The 18,130-nt window shown below is 36.3% G+C and overlaps 1 protein-coding gene across 1 annotated transcript; it reads right to left on the reverse strand.

Annotated features, from left to right (window-relative positions):
* Positions 1 to 488: 488 nt before the first annotated feature.
* On the reverse strand, positions 489 to 16,594 carry LOC144638190 (attractin-like protein 1). The gene is made up of 6 exons (XM_078497393.1): positions 15,840 to 16,594; positions 11,368 to 11,467; positions 10,423 to 10,645; positions 2,437 to 2,617; positions 1,360 to 1,517; positions 489 to 577 (listed from the first exon to the last, which is right to left on the reverse strand). The coding sequence occupies exons 1-6, from the start codon at positions 16,049 to 16,051 to the stop codon at positions 489 to 491; spliced, it is 963 nt and encodes a 320-aa protein (XP_078353519.1). The 5' UTR covers positions 16,052 to 16,594.
* Between the last annotated feature and the right edge of the window lie 1,536 nt (positions 16,595 to 18,130).

Genomic DNA, 18,130 nt, shown 5'->3' on the forward strand with positions numbered 1-18,130 from the left:
GTCATTGCCCTGTTTTGCATTGCGCATCCTTACTGCGCAGAATTTTACGCGTAATTAGCGCGCGCGCGCGAGCACATCAACAAAATGGCGGCTTTTTTCTATGCGGCTTAGTCCGCGAGAGAAGTAAATTGTCACTTTCTCCTAAACGAGCCTGGTGACCTATCAATTTTTTCTCATATTTTGGGTGTAGCGATCAAATTCTTTCTGTAAAATGAAAACAGATCAATTCATGTGTTTGAAAAATAAATTATCGCTAAAAAAGTGTACTTTGCCAGTACTCGCAGAGGAATTATAAAGGAATTATATGGAATATACATGGTCGTCCTGCTCCTAAACGAATCTGGTGACCCCCTTTTTTATTTCAAAATTTAAGTTCCCTTGAAGTAATAAACCAGTAGGCGAAGTTTGGTTAAAAAATTGTGTTCAGTTTTATTTCGGGGCAATGACCTTAAGAAAAAATATCTTCATCATTTATATTGGAAGCTGTTTTACCTGTTGACTTGTAAGGCAGTGTGGCCATATCGCCCAGCACCTTTCAGAAGTCCTGACTCAGGCATTCTCAGCCACTCATCACAGGCTGCAATAAAATTAATTATTGTTAAAAATTCACTTAAGTTTATACATCTAAGTGTCAACATTTGATGCCAAAACATGATCATTCTAATTCAGTATCAAACATTGTATGATTGGTTGCCAAACTTCATAAGCTTGAATGAATTTCCAGGTTTTCGCAGGAGTGATCATGAAGTTGAACTGATGTAAAAAATAAAAATTACGACACAGCCACAATAATCTTCAAACAGTTTTCAGACCTTCAGGGCTGTCAGTTACATGTAAGTTATCAAAAAGAGCACTACTGTACTTAACATTGATTCAAGAAAATGTCACAAAAACAAAGGAACAAAACTGTTAAAAGGAATTGACCAATTAACATATTCATGGCACAATGTAGTCTACAGCTTTGTCACTACTAAGGGAGTAAATATCAGCAGTTCATGATTGAAAACCATCAATGTATCCTTTGCTTGTTTCTCGTTCTTTAATAGTCTTCAGTTTGTAACCCTTGGCTAGTTCCTCAGTTAACACACTGCTTTGCTTCATTTAGGTGATGTTTGCTCTTAGTTCATACTTTAACAGTTTACCGGTACATTAAATGTAAACTTTTAAATGTGTTTTCCTTATTGTGATGTCTTGTCTGCAACGGTGCTCACATCGCTGCTAGTTTATTAAACATTATACAATACTTATTAATTTTAGCATTTTACCAATTGCAAAAATTAAACTGATGAATCCTATTTGGATAATATGTTGCAGCTCTACAAGTCCTTGTGTCCAACAAACCCAGTTGGCTCAACTTACCAGTGTCATAAGCAAGAAAGTCCATAGAAAAGCATGGCAAACCAGACTGTAACTGTACTGTGCCATTGTGTGAATTACCACCAAACACAAGCATCACACCACCCAGTAAAACAGCTGAATGGAGGTAGCGAGGAACACTGCTACGTTTAAGGGTTTTCCTGAAAAGGAATTTTAACAGGGCACCGTAAGCAATAAATTCAAAATTGCCTTCTGGTTTCCATACCTCAAGCTCTAAACCAGTCAGTCATTTTCTCTATTTAAGAATCTCTTAATGACTACCTTTTTTACATTTTTTTTTTGCATGAACAGCAGGTTTCGCTGGCACTATGGTGGTTCAATTCAAGAGAATTCCACTGTAGATGTAAAGAATTTACTAATTACCATTAGAGAATTAAATAATAGTACAGTGGAACCTCGATATAACGAAGGGCCAAGGGTCTGGCAAAATGTGTTCGCTATATCGAGGTTTCGTTATATCAAGGTTCTTTTCCATATATTTTGCTATAACTGGGACGGAAAATATCGTTCGTTATATCGAGGACTTCGTTATATAGAGGTTCATTAAATCGAGGTTCCACTGTAATAATTATTAGTTAAGAGCTGTTTTCAATTAATGTCGTAAAACCAAAGCTAATTAAAAGTAATTACCCTCAGCTGGTCAATCACAATGGACACAGTCAGACAATCCAGTGAAACAATCAAAACTTGAAGCAAATACATGTAGCCAACACGAAGCACAGGAAAACGTGCACAAGCAAGACACAATTGGTTTTGGTTTTAGTTCTGATTGGTTGAAAATGTGGCACGAGATGTTTAAACCAATAACTGAGCCTAGTAATGCAAAACTAAAGCACAAGCAAATTTCTTTTGACACTTGAGTCAAAACCGCTCTAATGACATGAGTATTTATAAATCATTTATTAACTGATTAATTAACTTGTCAACAAGCCAAGTTGGGCAAAAGTGTGGCAACACATGCACACAAAATGTAAAATGCAAATGCGAAGGTGTATATACCGGTAATATAATAATATCTTAATTTTATTAATAATTATTATTGAGCTTAAAGTAACCTACCATACTCTTGCGATGGGATCATAAGATGTCAATGCAGTAGACAGTTCATCTTTTGAGCCTTGCCAAGTGAATCCACCATGGACGTAGATAAGCCCTTGTACAGGATCATAGACACTGCTATGTCCATATGTTGGCCCGATTATGTCTGTGGGAGCATCATATATACTCCACTTTCCAGTCTCTAGGATGTCAACATTAACAGTAATATTACATGTAAGAGCATAAGAGAAAGGCAAAGGGGCTTTTGTTACTTTTAAGGGATGCACGCTCTATAGGGAATACAACTGTCTAGCTCGCACAAAATGGCATAAACTAACTGTAAAAGCAATGCACTGGCAAAATGATGACTTTATTTAAAAATCAACTGCACAAACTCTACACCATGGGCTAATGATTGAAGGATTACATGTACACTGTATTTGTTGTGGTTTAAAGTGCTACTATGATCAAATTTTTGAATTTCATTTTTTTACATTTCCGTGAACAATTAGACCTTCTTACTCACCATGCCAAATTTCAATCTATTACGAACATCAGAAGTCGTTTTATTATAACATTTATTCCATAGAATTTACGGCCACCATTAATCAACCTTGTTCCAAAGCTTGGTTGCGAATAGGGAGAAAATGACGTCAAAGCCTGTTACGCCACAAAATGTAATAATTGACGTGAAATGTAATAGTAACCCAAAATGTAATAACTTTTGACGCAAAATGTAATAGTAACCCAGAATGTAATAACTTTTGACGCAAAATGTAATTAACTCAGTAATCCAAAATGTAATAACTTTTGACGCAAAATGTAATAGACTAAAGTAACGCAAAATGTAATAAATTTGACGCAAAATGTAATAACTTCAGTTTTGTCCTTGCTCTACGGGGCAGTACACATGTGAGCATCTATACTTGGAACCGACAAACGCCACCTATCAATCAAGCTGTACACGTCATAGAACACGTGACTAGATTAAAAATCTACTATTTCCGTTTAATTGTAATAGCCAACTGCCACTGAATTTGGCAGGCTTATATTCGGTAGGAGCTTATATACAGAGGGCTTATCATAGGAAGGAACCACAGCTTAAACACTCAGTTAAAAAGTAGCTTTTAATACCCTAACAGTCCATTTGCTACGCGGATGGGGCTTATTATAGGAAGCTTTTTTGCGCTTTCGAATTTTGGGGGCTAATATCCCGGGGCGAGCATATTATACAGGGGGGGGGGGGTATTTTCTTGAGTTTTTGGTATGTGACCAGCTACAAAATTTGGAACTTTTCATTTCTTTTATTAAATTACTGAACGAAAAAAAACTACACAAATGCAGTCCGTACGGACTATTTAGACTGATCGAATGTTGCGTGTAATAACGGAATCTGCCTTTTCCCACTTTTAAGCTTACATGGGAAAGTTAAAATTAGAATTCATTTCAACCAACTGTCTCAAGAACTTTTGGCACTCATTGTAGTCACGTGATCGATGATGTGAACAACCTGATTGATAGGTGGCATTTGTCAAACTGAAGGTATTACATTTTCCGTCAAAGTTATTACATTTTGCGTTACTTTAGTCTATTACATTTTGCGTCAAAAGTTATTACATTTTGGGTTACCGAGTTTATTACATTTTGCGTCAAAAGTTATTACATTTTGGGTTACTATTACATTTTGCGTCAATTATTACATTTTGTGGCATAACAAAGCCCATAAAAATCAATACCTCACGGGTTGAAATTAGAATAACAATCAGCATAGAAAGGGACTGGGTCGAGTGGATCATTGAGGACGGTCATGTTTTAGCTTGCTCCGATCCATCAAGGCCAAAATGTAATATTTTCCTTAATCTTTAAGTCAAGTAATGCCAGGGAAAAAACGAGGGAAAAGGAAAACTAAAAGCAGTACTTCAAGTGGTGATTCTCCGCCTGCACACGCGACCAAGAAACAAAACACTGGTGAAGACATGACTACAAACACCGCCGCCGCCATTACGTCCGCTACCGATTTAAATGAAGCAATGCACGAGGCTAGTGTCCTGGCCGAATCAGAGCAACCATCGCTTCAAGAACTGTGGAAACTGCTCTCGCGCATTGAAAAGAATACTACCACTCTCCTAGCTGAAAATGCGAGTCTAAAAGCCAGCTTAGAATTTACTCAAGCGCAGTACACAGCTCTCGAAACGAAAAACAAGAAGCTCGAAGCTAGAGTTCTCACCTTAGAACAACAGGATGCCGCGTCATCGAAAAAAGTGGCAGAGCTGGAAGCGAAATATGATGACATTGAGCAATATTCAAGAAAATTTAATTTGGAAATCCATGGTATTCCTGAGCAGGAGGACGAAGATATTCTTAACACCGTTCTCGACCTAGCCGAAGTTTTGAAGGTAGAACTACAAGAAGAAGACATTGATATCTGTCACCGCCTTTACAAGGGTGCAGACAAAGCCAGACCTATCATCGTAAAATTCTCCAACTATACCAGCAAATACGAAATGTACAGCGCTCGTCTTGGTCTACGCAACCTTGATTTGGCTCCCAAATTTGGCGCCGAGAAAATCTTTATCAATGAAAACCTGACGAAACGGAGGGCAGCATTGTATTCCAAGGTCCGTAAAAAGATTAAAAATCTGCCACAGGGGAAATCGTGGACCACAGATGGCAAGATATTCGCGAAACCAACGGCGACGGGTCGCCGAATCCGTATTAACTCCGAAGATGACTTAATCAAAATTCACACAGCTCATTAGCCAGCTCTTCGCCGAAATAAACCTTTTTCCTCGTGATTTACATGGACTTCAGCTCAAGTACATTATTCTTTACTATTTAAAAACTAACAAACTTATAAGCTATTATGCATTTTTTTCTGCATTAAATATATATTTGACTCTTCCCGCCGATACACACTGTTGGCCTTGATAATCGGCGATGTGGATTGTTTGCTTGTTTTTTTCCCAGAAGAATTGATAGGTAAGTTGTTGTTTTTTTTTTTTCATATCATGTTTTTGCGTCCGATTGTTGTAAGTCATTTGTCTATTTTAGTTTCTTTTCAGTTTTTGTTTAGTTACCGGGGCATGCATTACTTTAACAACCAATTTTATAATTCATTCTTAAACATCAATGGCACGTAAACTAAAAATTATTTCACTAAATGTGCGAGGTTTACGTAATCAGAACAAAAGGAGAGCAATCTTTTGTTATTTAAAACAACAAAAAGCTACGATCTTTTGTTTACAGGAGACTTTTTCACAACCTGATGATGAGAAAGTATGGTCTGCGGAATGGGGCGGCAAAATTTTTTTTTGTCATGGAACTGCACACTCCAAAGGCGTCTGTATTTTATTGAATCCGAATTCAACTTTTAACTTCGATGTTGTTCAAACGGATTTTCAAGGAAGAATTATGATTTCAAGACTTAAAGTCTTGGAGGAAACGTTTTTCATCGTAAATATTTACGCACCCACTGATTATCGAGATCAAAATGAATTCCTTAAAAATTTAAGTGAATCTCTCGTGAGAAAAACGGACACCTCCCGGCTAATTATTGCTGGTGATTGGAACTGTACACTTAATAAGGCAGACAAAAGTGGGGGTTTACCCTGGAAAAAAACGAATTACAGAGACGCTGTTGTAAATCTTATGGACGAATTAAACCTTCTCGACATATATCGAAAAATGCATCCAAAGATAAAGTCTTTCACTTATGAATCCAAAACTAATAACTTGAAATCGAGAATAGATTTTATCCTTGTCTCTCGCCCAATCTCCGTGGATGCTCAAAAGGCTGAGATTCGAACTTCAGTAGCTCCAGACCATAAAGCTACCTTCTTGAGTGTTACCATTAGAGACGAGTTTAAGAGAGGTCCTGGAACGTGGAAATTTAATAATTCCCTTCTTAAAAATGATGAATTTAAGGAACGGATTGCATTCTTTTATCCACAAATACATGTAAAATACTCCGACGTCACCGATAAGCAACTATTGTGGGAATTGATTAAAATGGAAATACGTATGAAAACAATGAATTTTTCTAAACAAAAAAAATCTGAACTCAGAAAAAGAGAAATAACACTTCAAAACGAGCTACAAGAACTTGATTATAAAATTTGTAATACTGATTTCGAAGTCTTAGACCGGAAAGTTTTAACGGAATATGAAACTGCAAAAGAAGAATTAAAAAATATATATGAACAGAGAGGGAAAGAGGCTATGTTTAGATCAAAGGCGAAATGGCTTGAACAGGGGGAAAAACCGACTAAATATTTTTTTAACCTGGAGAAGACGAATTATGAAAAAAAGCTCATACGCGAAGTAAAATTAGAAAATGGCGAGGTGACATCAAATTCAAAACAGGTCGAGAAAGAACTGGAGAGTTTCTATAGCAACATGTATGCATCGAGAATGAGCCATAACAGAGAGCCACAAGGTACCGGAAGACAGAGTTTTGAGTCGTTTGTTGAAGATATTGAAATTCCACAACTTAACGCCGAGGAACAAGATTCGCTAGAGCACGATTTTACCTACGAGGAGTTAAAAGAGGTTGTAATTTCTTTCTCGGACAATAAAACACCAGGTGAAGATGGGTTTACTAAAGAATTTTATGTGGCCTTTTATGATCTTATCTGGAGAGATCTGTTGAACTCTTTCAATGCAGCTTTTGAAAGTGGGTCCCTTTCCATTTCCCAAAGGAGGGGAATAATAACCTTAATACCCAAAACTGACGAAGCCCTTTCTGAACTTTCTAACTGGCGTCCCATATCTCTTCTCAATCTAGATTATAAAATTCTGTCAAAAGCTCTCGCAAAGAGAATAGAGAAGTGTTTACCAAAACTAATTAACTCCGATCAAACCGGTTTTGTCAAGGGAAGGTATATAGGTCAAAACATAAGACTTTTAAGCGATTTAATGGAGCATTTAGATGCGAAAAGGACCGCTGGTCTGCTCCTCTTTATAGACTTTGAAAAAGCTTTTGATAGCCTTGAATGGGATTTTGTTGCTAAAACTTTGAAAGTGTTTAATTTTGGCCCAAATGTTATCAGATGGATTTCAATCCTTTACAATGGTGTACAAAGTGCAATCATAAACGGAGGCTTTTTAACGAATTATTTCAATATATCAAGAGGGGTCCGCCAAGGCTGCCCTTTGAGTCCGTTTCTCTTTATCCTTGCTGTTGAACTGCTAGCTTTAAAAATACGCCAAGACTCAAACTGCAAAGGTATCTCTCTTCCAGACGAACAGGAGGTTAAGATTTCACAGTTTGCCGACGATACTACTTTAATAACAAAAAATGCTACATCTCTTAAACCATACTTAAATATTTTGGATTGCTTTGGAACTATTTCAGGACTGAAATTAAACAAGAAAAAAACAAAAGCAATGTGGATAGGCTCTATGAAAGACAGCAACCAGAAGATACTGGATTTTAAAGCCACAAAAGAACCTATTAAAATTCTTGGAGTCCACTTATCCTATAACACAAACAAATGTATCGAAGAAAACTTTTATTCAAAGGTGAATAAAATGAAAATGAAATTAAATTTATGGCTCTCAAGAGATCTCACAATTTATGGCAAATCTTTGCTGGCGAAAGCTTTAGGTGTGTCACAGTTGGTGTATGCAGCATCTATGCTGACTGTCCCAGAAGCGGTCATTAAAACTGTTCAGGAGAATCTTTTCGCTTTTCTGTGGAAAAATAGGAAGGATAAAATAAAAAGACTTGTAATGTACCAACCAGTTGTAGAAGGGGGAATTAACTTCGTCAACTTCAATATGTTAGTTAAATCTTTGCGCCTGGCCTGGATTGGTAGGCTCCTAGGAAATTCTTGTGATAAATGGAAGGCAATACCGAACTACTACTTCCGAAATTATGGTGGCCTTCCGCTTCTCCTCAAATGCAATTATAATGTGGCACTGTTAGATAAGGGTCTGCCCCTCTTCTATCGAGAACTTCTCCAATACTTTCAAGAACTCAAGAGCATAACCAACATTTTCCCAAATGGTGAATTTATTATCTGGAACAACAAGTCGATAACTATAGAAAATGCTACTTTATTTTGGAAATCATGGCTTGAACGTGGAATTGTTTTTGTGCAGGATGTGTTAAATCCTAATGGCAATTTCTTATCTTACGAAGAGTTTAGTAATAAATTCAACATTACAACAAATTACATGTATTATTTCCAGCTCATTGCAGCCATCTCATCTCATCTTAAAAGGAAAGCTGCACAAACATTAATACCTTCACGCGATCTCTCATCAAACTCCGCTTTCATCCCCTCAACTGAAACCTCGATTAACCTAGCAGTAGCACGCTGCAAAAATTATTACCAACTAGTAACCAATCACAGTTTTATTATTCCAAGTGGTGTACAAAAGTGGCAGGAAAGATTTCCTGAAAATTTTACTAACTGGAGTGAAAAGTTCCAAGCAATATACCGATCAACTAAAGATAACAAACTGCGTCAATTCGGTTTTCGTTTCTTGCATAGAATAACTGTTACGAAGAAAGAACTCAAACGTTACCACCTAGCCAACGACGACAAATGTATTTTTTGTTCTAGTTTGGACTCAATTGAACATACCTTTATTGACTGTAATGATTCTGTAATCTTTTATTCACAAATTTTATCTTGGTTTAATCATTGTCAAGATACTCCGATCATTTTATCCAATAAACAAATTGCTCTTCATGACATATCGCATCTGTCTGAAGGGCTTTCCAGTCCCATAAAGCGCAGATTAGACTTCCTCATCATCTTGGCCAAACAATATATCTATGCTTCTAAATGTCTGGAGAAAAAACTCTCTGTCAATGAATTCGTGAGTAAAGTCACTGTTCAATGGAAATTAGAAAACTGCTCTCATTTTCAAACAATGACTGAATAACTTTCTCCGGGTATCTTATTGCACAATTAATAAAAAATAGATAACTTTGCTCGCACTAAAAAAAAAAAAAAAAAAAAAAAAAAAAAAGTAAGAATAATAACAAAGTTGTAATATGTTCAAATATTAATCTAATGCATAGCCCTCATATTACTTTATTTCCTGTGTATATTTCCCTTTATTTGTCTTTGTATTACTTTGTATATATTACATGACAAGTGCAAAATAAGTGTAAGTTATTTTATCTTAAGTTTTGTATGCAATTGGTCTGTAAGTAGCTGTATTGTTTACTTTTTTGTGATGTATTTTTTTTGTGTGTGTGTTTGCAATAAAAAAAAAAATAAAATAAAAAAAAAAAAAAAAAAAAAAAAAAAAAAATCAGCATAGAAAATTGCATGAAAAACAAGTCCAAAGTTTCTTTTCGCGTGATTTTCAATACATTTTTTTATTCTAATTTCAACCCATGAGGTATTTTGGAGCCTTTGACGTCATTTTCTCCCTATTCGCAAAGCAAGCCTTGGAACAAGGTTGTTTAATGGCGGCCATAAATTATCGGAAATAAACGTTAAAATAAAACGACTTCTGATGTTCGTAATGGATTGAAAATTGGCAAGGTGAGTAAGAAAGTCTTTTTGTATACGAAAATGTAAAAAAATGGAAATCGAAAATTTGATCATAGTGGCACTTTAATTTATCTGAACCAATTTTTTGAACCAATTGAATTTTTATTTTTTTTGTTTCAGGTTATGATTAGAAATTGAGACTGAAAATAAAAATCAAACTGGTTTGAAAAATTTAAAACCAGAGATAAATTTAAGTTTACCACAACATATTCATTCACTTGCTGTTCTAACTGCAGCTGCAAAAATTCAATAGGCCTTATGCATGACTATGTCACAAGCTCAAAATCCACCACCAAGCCTTGTTTACGCAAATTATTCTCAACTTTTCTCCACCTTCATGCAGTTTTCACGAGGGTATTCTTTTCAACTTTGCTGCTTTGGGAATTCGTTCATGACTAATATTTACAAGTTAACGCTTCAAAAGCAAGGCTTGGCGGTGAAACAAGCCAGTCTGACATACATAAGGACTATTACAAGTAATCATTACATTTACCCAGGTCATATTCTTGAACTTTGTCTGTGTAGCCTCTCTCTGGACCATAACCAAACAAGACAATCATTTTGGAGTGCACCAGAGTTGCTGTGTGTCCAGCAACAGACAGAGGTGAATCAGCTTGACTGGACAACAAATTCCAATGTAGTGTCCGTGTGTCAAAGGCCCATAGCTCACTGGTTGCTTTTTTATCTATTCTACCACCAAACACATACAGGGATGACTGAAAAGGAAAGAGTAAGATAAAATCAGATAATGGAGACGCAGAGTATACAATGTATGTAATAATTATGCATCAGGCAATTCCAGCAGTGTCCATGCCCCAACCCCCCCCCCCCCCCAAGTCTACTCCCGGGATTTCTTTTAACTATTACAACAATTGGTCATTCTGCAGGTCTAACATCCCATTTATGTCCTATGTAGATGTATAAGAAACTTATCGTACATTTATCGATGAATTGGTCATTAAAGAATCGGCAATGCTGTAAGGTGAAAAAAATGCGAGATGGGTAACTGAGTGGAAGGCGAATGCCTTACCCCCCGGGGATGGCCATTATTAATTTTGAGATAGGCACCACTGGAATTGACTGACTTGACTTTATGGAATGGTATAAAATAGCCCAATTTCGATATTTTAAAATTCAGTCAAAAACAATAGACATCACTACGAGGCTCCGGGGAATAAACCCCACAAACTCTATAGTTTAGTCCACGGAGCCTCGTCCTGAGGTCTATTGTTTTAGGCTGAATTTTAATATATCGAAATTGGGCTATTCATATTGCACAAAACATATCAAATTGCAAATTAGCAAGAAAGCCATTAATTTTTAATTTTATTAATTTCTTGGAAATGCCCACACACAACTGCACGATGTACATGTAGTAGTCAAAAGAAAATGACAAGAATAAGTCAGAGAGAAAACTGCAAACTAAGATGATACTTACATTATGAGCAATGGCAGAGTGACCATAACGGCGATATGGACTTTTACTAGAGTTGATAGCAGGTGATACTACTTCCCAACTGTCACTTGGAATGTGATATCTAGAAAATATCAATGTTTTTAATTCACTCCTTGTTCCTATCCTTTCGTTGGTGCTCTGAATTCAATTTCTTGCTTCTCTAGCTGTTATTTTTCTTTTAATGTGTGGCTACAGTTGTACTACAAGGTTACTATACATTTTTTATATTGGTAGCTTTTAAATCTACTTTTAATAGGAATTTGTTTTCTCAAGATTTAAGTGACTTTTTTTAATTTTAATTAGTGCTTTCTTTAAGTTTTAGACTGACTTGTTAAGGATGATTTAGACTAAAAAGTCTCAGATTAGTGTTTTTTTAACACTGTACTTAATTTCTCATGATAATTATTCATAAGTTTGCAAAATTTAAATTGATGGTATTACAGGTCTTGACCAGGGTTGTACCTAGCAGGGGGACAGGGGAGGCAGTTGCCCCCGCCAGGAAAACAAAATTTCTTACATAGTGAACATTAAGTGGCTGTCCAGCTAAAAGCGGTCTGGCGACTTTCGGGTCGCGAGTAAACCTTCCCTTTATTTTTTGTGACAGAAAAGGACTTAATGTGAAATGAATAAAATCGATCTAATTTTTTCCAGAAACTTTTTCTGTGCTTCGCTACAGGACAAAACGTATTTTACTATCTGAGAGCTGTTTTCAGGGTTACTCGATGGCGGAAATTCGGCAATTTTAAAAGCCGCGTTTCTTCGAAGCGGATAAATATCGCAAAATTTTAAATAGTACATTACATTAAGCCGCATTTACATTGTCTTATCAAGGAATATCGAATTATGTGATGAAAAATTTAATTAGCTTAATTAAATCAAAGACAACGCGGTTTGCGGTATGTTTTCTCGCATGACAGATTCCTCAAAAGTAAAAGCTAAAATCTCCAAAGCGGTACAAAAATCCCAGGTAAAATGCACTTCACAGCAAAGATCTAACCCTATTCTAATAGAAAATAAATTAAAAGGTCCGGGTATCGTTCTACTTTGGACGCGAACAAACGTTTTTAAGAGCTCGTTTTGGCAATATTTACATTAGATTGCTCGTTTGACGGTTTATGCCCAGCGCATGTGATTAGATAGAAATATTTTATCCAGCAGCTCAGAGTCTTGCTGTACATCCTCGAAAAACGAGTAGTTTCGGTTTTTATGGCCGTTTAAGTTTGTATAAATAAAAACGGCTGAAAGTCCATAAATAGGAATCGTTCGTCCGCTCGCACAATATGCAAATTTGTGCTTATTTATAACGGGTTGTTGATTTCAGCAAGTCAAAAGATTAAAACTCTTTCTTCTTAAACATTAGTCATTCTTGAGTTTTGACACAGGCAACTGGAAGCTCGTAAAAAAAGACATTTTATTTTAACTTTGTTTGTTTTTTTATTAATAAGTTCTCTTCCCAATGTAATGTAACATTTGCAATGTTGATGTGTTGTTGTCACGCAATGTACCCGAGAGTGCGAGACATGGCGTCTTCAACGACATGTTACATGTCGACGAAGAATGAAATTGGATGTGGGGAATTTAAAGGAGAGAGCAAGTTGGTGCCTCTAAGTGAATGCAAAAGTGATACTACGGCTCTCCTGAGGAGATGTCATTTAACAAAGGAAGACATTTCAGACTTATTTTACTACGGGCTGGCTATTTTAGTAAAACTGCCCAACAACTTGAAAATATGTTTGTGTGCCCAAGACATCGCGCGAACCTTGGCAAAGACTGGGGAAATGAAACTGGCCGCACAGCATGCCATTATCCCGATCACAAGGGTAAGCAGAAAAGTGTTAAAAGTGACAGAGTCGTGACTGTGAAAATTGCACGAGAAGTGATGGAAGTTTTTGAGGTTGCTATTCCTGTTGGATCACGTAAGTAATAGCAAGAAACAACATTTTGTCTATTCTTTTTTCTGTCTTCTCTAATGACAATATTCACACAATACGGGGATAATATAGTTCAAATCACGCATCATTGTCTTATTTAACCAAATTCTATATAAAGGATTAAGGAAGTTTTATGCGTTTTGAAAATTACCTGCGCTTAATTAACTCAGTGTATTTGAAACTTTTCAATGTTTTCGATTTTGCGTCGGTTTTTGTTCATTCCTTTTACAGCTCAAACCGGATTGAAGTTTTAGTTTATCATGCACCTACCTTATCCATCTACGATGTTTATAGTTAACATGTAGCCGGGAGGGAAGTATTCTCCGTTTTTTTTTTTTTCATTTTCCCACAGAGAAATGCTATCTGTTGCCAAAATTAAAACTTCTCTTAATTTAATTTACCAAACTTTTAACTCCATTTGATTTTTTTTGTTTTTCTTTTTGCGTACCCTTGAACCAAACAATAAATGGACTGGCATTCTGTGTGATAAAATTTAAAAGAAAAGATTTTCAAAGCCCATGTTTTCATTCAACTTGGAAAGTGTGTGCCCTGTAAGCTTTGTTTACCGATAGTTGTAAATGAGCAAAGGGAAAAAGTTGTGCACGCAGTCATGTTCTCATTTGGAGTCGTTGTTAAAGATAACAGTTTATTAAATTTGATGTTTTAACGATAAGAGAAAAAAAAAGTTACAAAATGCATAAACGAGGAGCAAGGTGGAATTATTGTGTAAAACGCATGTCACGAAAACAGCATTAAGATCGTTTTTGTGATTGTAGGTGAGCTCAAGTACCGAGTAGTTTCTGTTAATTAATTAGTTTTAGATACAAGTAGTGCGGTGTTTGCCATATTCATAGGGGTGGAACATAACATTATTGTTGAAACGGAGAGGGAGTTGCATGAATTTGATATTTTGATGTAAAATTCATTTCTTGATATTTTTCTTTATCGTTTCCGCCGTGGAGGATATTTTAAATCTCCGGCCCTTGCACAGGAACTTTTTCTTACAGCTCGATATTTGTTCCAAAAATCAAAAGCGCATCTGGATATTTATTTGCGTATTGTCCACTTTCCCTCCCTAGGGAAGAGCTTTATCGTTTTTGCGATGTAAACAAACAAAGCTGAAATTGACAGCCCGCTGTAAATAATACAGATCAAGAATTTTTGTTTATGGCATTTTTTCGCTTTAATGTTTTGTTTAGAAACTGACAAAGGCTTAGAAGAAAACGTGCTTGTTATTCTGAAGAGGCATAAAATGAATCTGAGATGTTAAGAAGTAAATTTATTCAGTCATACAGTTTGCGTTGGACATTACGTGTAACCGTCGAAGGAGTATTTCTGATGTAAATATTGACCAAGAAGCTCCTAACCACTTGTTCGCATGCAAAGCAAAATAATACCTTCGCCTTTGAGTTTGTTTTATGTCAGAATAAGGTAAAGGCCTCCAGTTGCCGAGTGTCTAAACTCAAGAAAGAAAACGTTTGAGAAAAAGTAAGTTTTAATCTTTGAGATAATTTTGACTGCTTTGCTGAAATCGACAACCTGTTGGAAATGAGCAAAATTTGCATATTGTGCGAGCGGACGAACGATTCCTATTTATGGACTTTCAGCCGTTTTTATTTATACAAACTAAAACGGCCATAAAAACCAAAACTACTCGTTTTTCGAGGATGTACAGCAAGACTCTAAGCTGCTGGTAAAAACATTTCTATCTAATTACATGCGCTGGGCATAAACCGTCAAACGAGCAATCTAATGTAAATATTGCCAAAATGAGCTCTTAAAAACGTTTGTTCGCGTCCAAAGTAGAACGATACCCGGACCTTTTAATTTATTTTCTATTAGAATAGGGTTAGATCTTTGCTGTGAAGTGCATTTTACCTGGGATTTTTGTACCGCTTTGGAGATTTTAGCTTTTACTTTTGAGGAATCTGTCATGCGAGAAAACATACCGCAAACCGCGTTGTCTTTGATTTAATTAAGCTAATTAAATTTTTCATCACATAATTCGATATTCCTTGATAATATAAGGTAAATGCGGCTTAATGTAATGTACTATTTAAAATTTTGCGATATTTATTCGTTTCGAAGAAACGCGGCTTTTAAAATTGCCGAATTTCCGCCATCGAATAACCCTGAAAACCGCTCTCAGATAGTAAAATACGTTTTGTCCTGTAGCGAAGCACAGAAAAAGTTTCTGGAAAAAATTAGATCGATTTTAATCATTTCACATTAAGTCCTTTTCTGTCACAAAAAATAAAGGGAAGGTTTACTCGCGACCCGAAAGTCGCCAGACCGCTGTTAGCTGGACAGCCACTTAATTTTTGATTTTGCTGGGCTATTTCTTGTAGCTATATTGGAGTTTGCCCCAGCAGCGGAGTTTAGCGTAGTTTGTCCCCGCAGACAAAAAATCCTAGGTATGGCCCTGTTGACACTTGCATAAATTATAAGTGGGTGAAGGGTTTTTAACTTTAAAAAAGTGTAGTTCCCATTAACAAGGCATTAATCTGGTATGTACACATGTACCTGATGAGGTTCTCAAAGGGCTCTGAGTTCAATGAAAAGCCTCCAAACACCCACATGTAGTCACCCAGCAAAGCTGATGCATGAGATGCTCGACCCTGTATTAAGTCTGCAAATTGAAGGGTTAAAGGTGTTATTAATAACACTCGCTGGCAATAAATATACACTAAACAATATGCTGAGTCTATAAACAGTAATATAATAATATTATGCATACTGGTCCCAACTTGGGAAACAGTCAACTTTCTTTTCCGAGGCAGAGCCCTAGCGAAGGGAAACACTGAGATTCGAGGGGAACAAATTAAATTAACTGGTTTCTGAAGGGACCAGTCATAACATGTACTAAGTGATGAATTGTTAGTTAGTAAAATGACAGTCGTTGGTCAACATTCACAGGCAACAGTGCACTGTTAAATGTATCTTTGCGTTATAGATTTTGCAAAGGTGCCTGCTCAGGGTTTCATTAAGAATTGTAATAGGAGGAGAATAGTGTAAAGTAACTGCATCGCATTATTAAAGGTTCCGCATCTTAAACAAAATAGGTACAGGCCTTTGAAATTAAGCCGGTGAATTCTACGTAGTAGCTGGAGAATTCTCCGATCTCCAATGCCTAATGAACACCCTGCTGCTCAAAGACGTTTTGCAGGAAACATTTCCAATTGATAATTTGTACTTGTTTTGCCTGTTACCAGTATTAATTTTGTACTCTTCAAAGCAGATCGAGTTGGCTAATAAAGGATGACTGTACATGTATACTGAATGGATAATAAAAAACTTCTTCCTTATGACAGTCACTGGCTGAGCTTAGCAAGCACTTCAAAAAAACCCTAATGCATACTATACTAGTGATACCTATCGGTAGAAATGCCAACGAGTACAACGGGACGCTTTATGATTTTCGTCGATCAATGAACATTGCTCGTTTTCTTTGAAAATCTTGAATGTTTATGGAATAAAATGCGATTTTATGAAGGCTAAATGAGGAAAAAGTTCTAAAATAATACCAAAGTAGTGAAGATTTAGTGAGAAATCTTGTAAACTTCATGCTATTTGAGAGTTTCAAGCTATTGTTGTCCGATGCCGCTATTTTGGAAAGGTTTCCGCTGTTTTAAAGTCCTATTGCTGGCTTGCAACCACGTGACAAAGCGGCCATGTTGGGGGTCAAAACAATAATTAAAAATAATTTTTCGCAAAATTTGCATGATAAAAAAGTTAAATTCCCAGTGGAGGGAAACGCTTTGTTCCTGTCCCCCAACATGGCCGCCGTGACGTCAGTTGCAAGCCAGCAATAGGTCTTAATCAAAGTGGCCATGAGCCACTGAACACGGAAAATATAAATTAAAATAATTACGAAACAAAAAGCAAACTTTTACAAAGATTTGCCAAAACAAAGCATTTCAAACTTTCCACACTGCAGTTAAATCCATTCAGCACATAAGTATTCCAAAAATTTGAGGTTCTAAAAGGTAAAAGCCTGGTCGGACAAGTTTGTGGCCAAAGATGGAACAAGTTTATTTTATTATTCCGAGAATAATTCATCACGTGCAATGCGTGATGTCTCAAATGTCACGTTGAATTGTTGTTGTTGAGATACTGCAAATTGTGTTCGGGCAACCAGCTTTTAGGAAAATTAAAGGCCCTGTTTTCCGAGAAAAAAAACGCCAGACAATCCAGGAAAAAATGTACTATAGGGAATTTATTTTTATTATAAATTTGAGAAACGAAATAAAACTCTCTTCTCATCGATAAAATCCGTGTTGTTTACTTGGCCAGACCTAACTTAATTACGCATGCAAATTTGTATGACTTCGAAATTTTCGAAGCTTTTGAAATCTTGAAGCTTTGGAATGCATTTCTTGCCTTCATCTTAAATGAAATTTTAAAATTCTAAACAAAGTTTAATTCAAGTTTCTTTCGTATTTCAATCTCTAGTTCGGGAATTTTGGCTTTTTGAAGCGAACAGATTTGAAACCTCTTTGTTATCTGAGACGCATCTTGTCTGGGAATTTTAGTTGCCAATGAATCATGCACGTGCTGAACAAATTAGTAGCGCGCTGATTGGCCAAACCACAACAAAGTGTGCACGTGCTGAACAGATTCTGCTGAACGGATTGGCTAAAAACATCAGAAATTGTGTCGTCACAATCTACCTTACATTACATTACAAGTCATTACTTACATTACTCGACATTTGGAGTGTTTCTGAGATTTTTTTCGCATATAAAAATCTTCTCGCGGCTCTATATTCTGCCGCCTCGTCAGGCCTTCTGGTCTTCCAGAAGGCCTGACTCGTT

This window comes from Oculina patagonica, chromosome 2 (genome assembly GCF_052425735.1).
Source record: "Oculina patagonica isolate OP01 chromosome 2, crgOcupat, whole genome shotgun sequence".
Taxonomy (NCBI): domain Eukaryota; kingdom Metazoa; phylum Cnidaria; class Anthozoa; order Scleractinia; family Oculinidae; genus Oculina; species Oculina patagonica.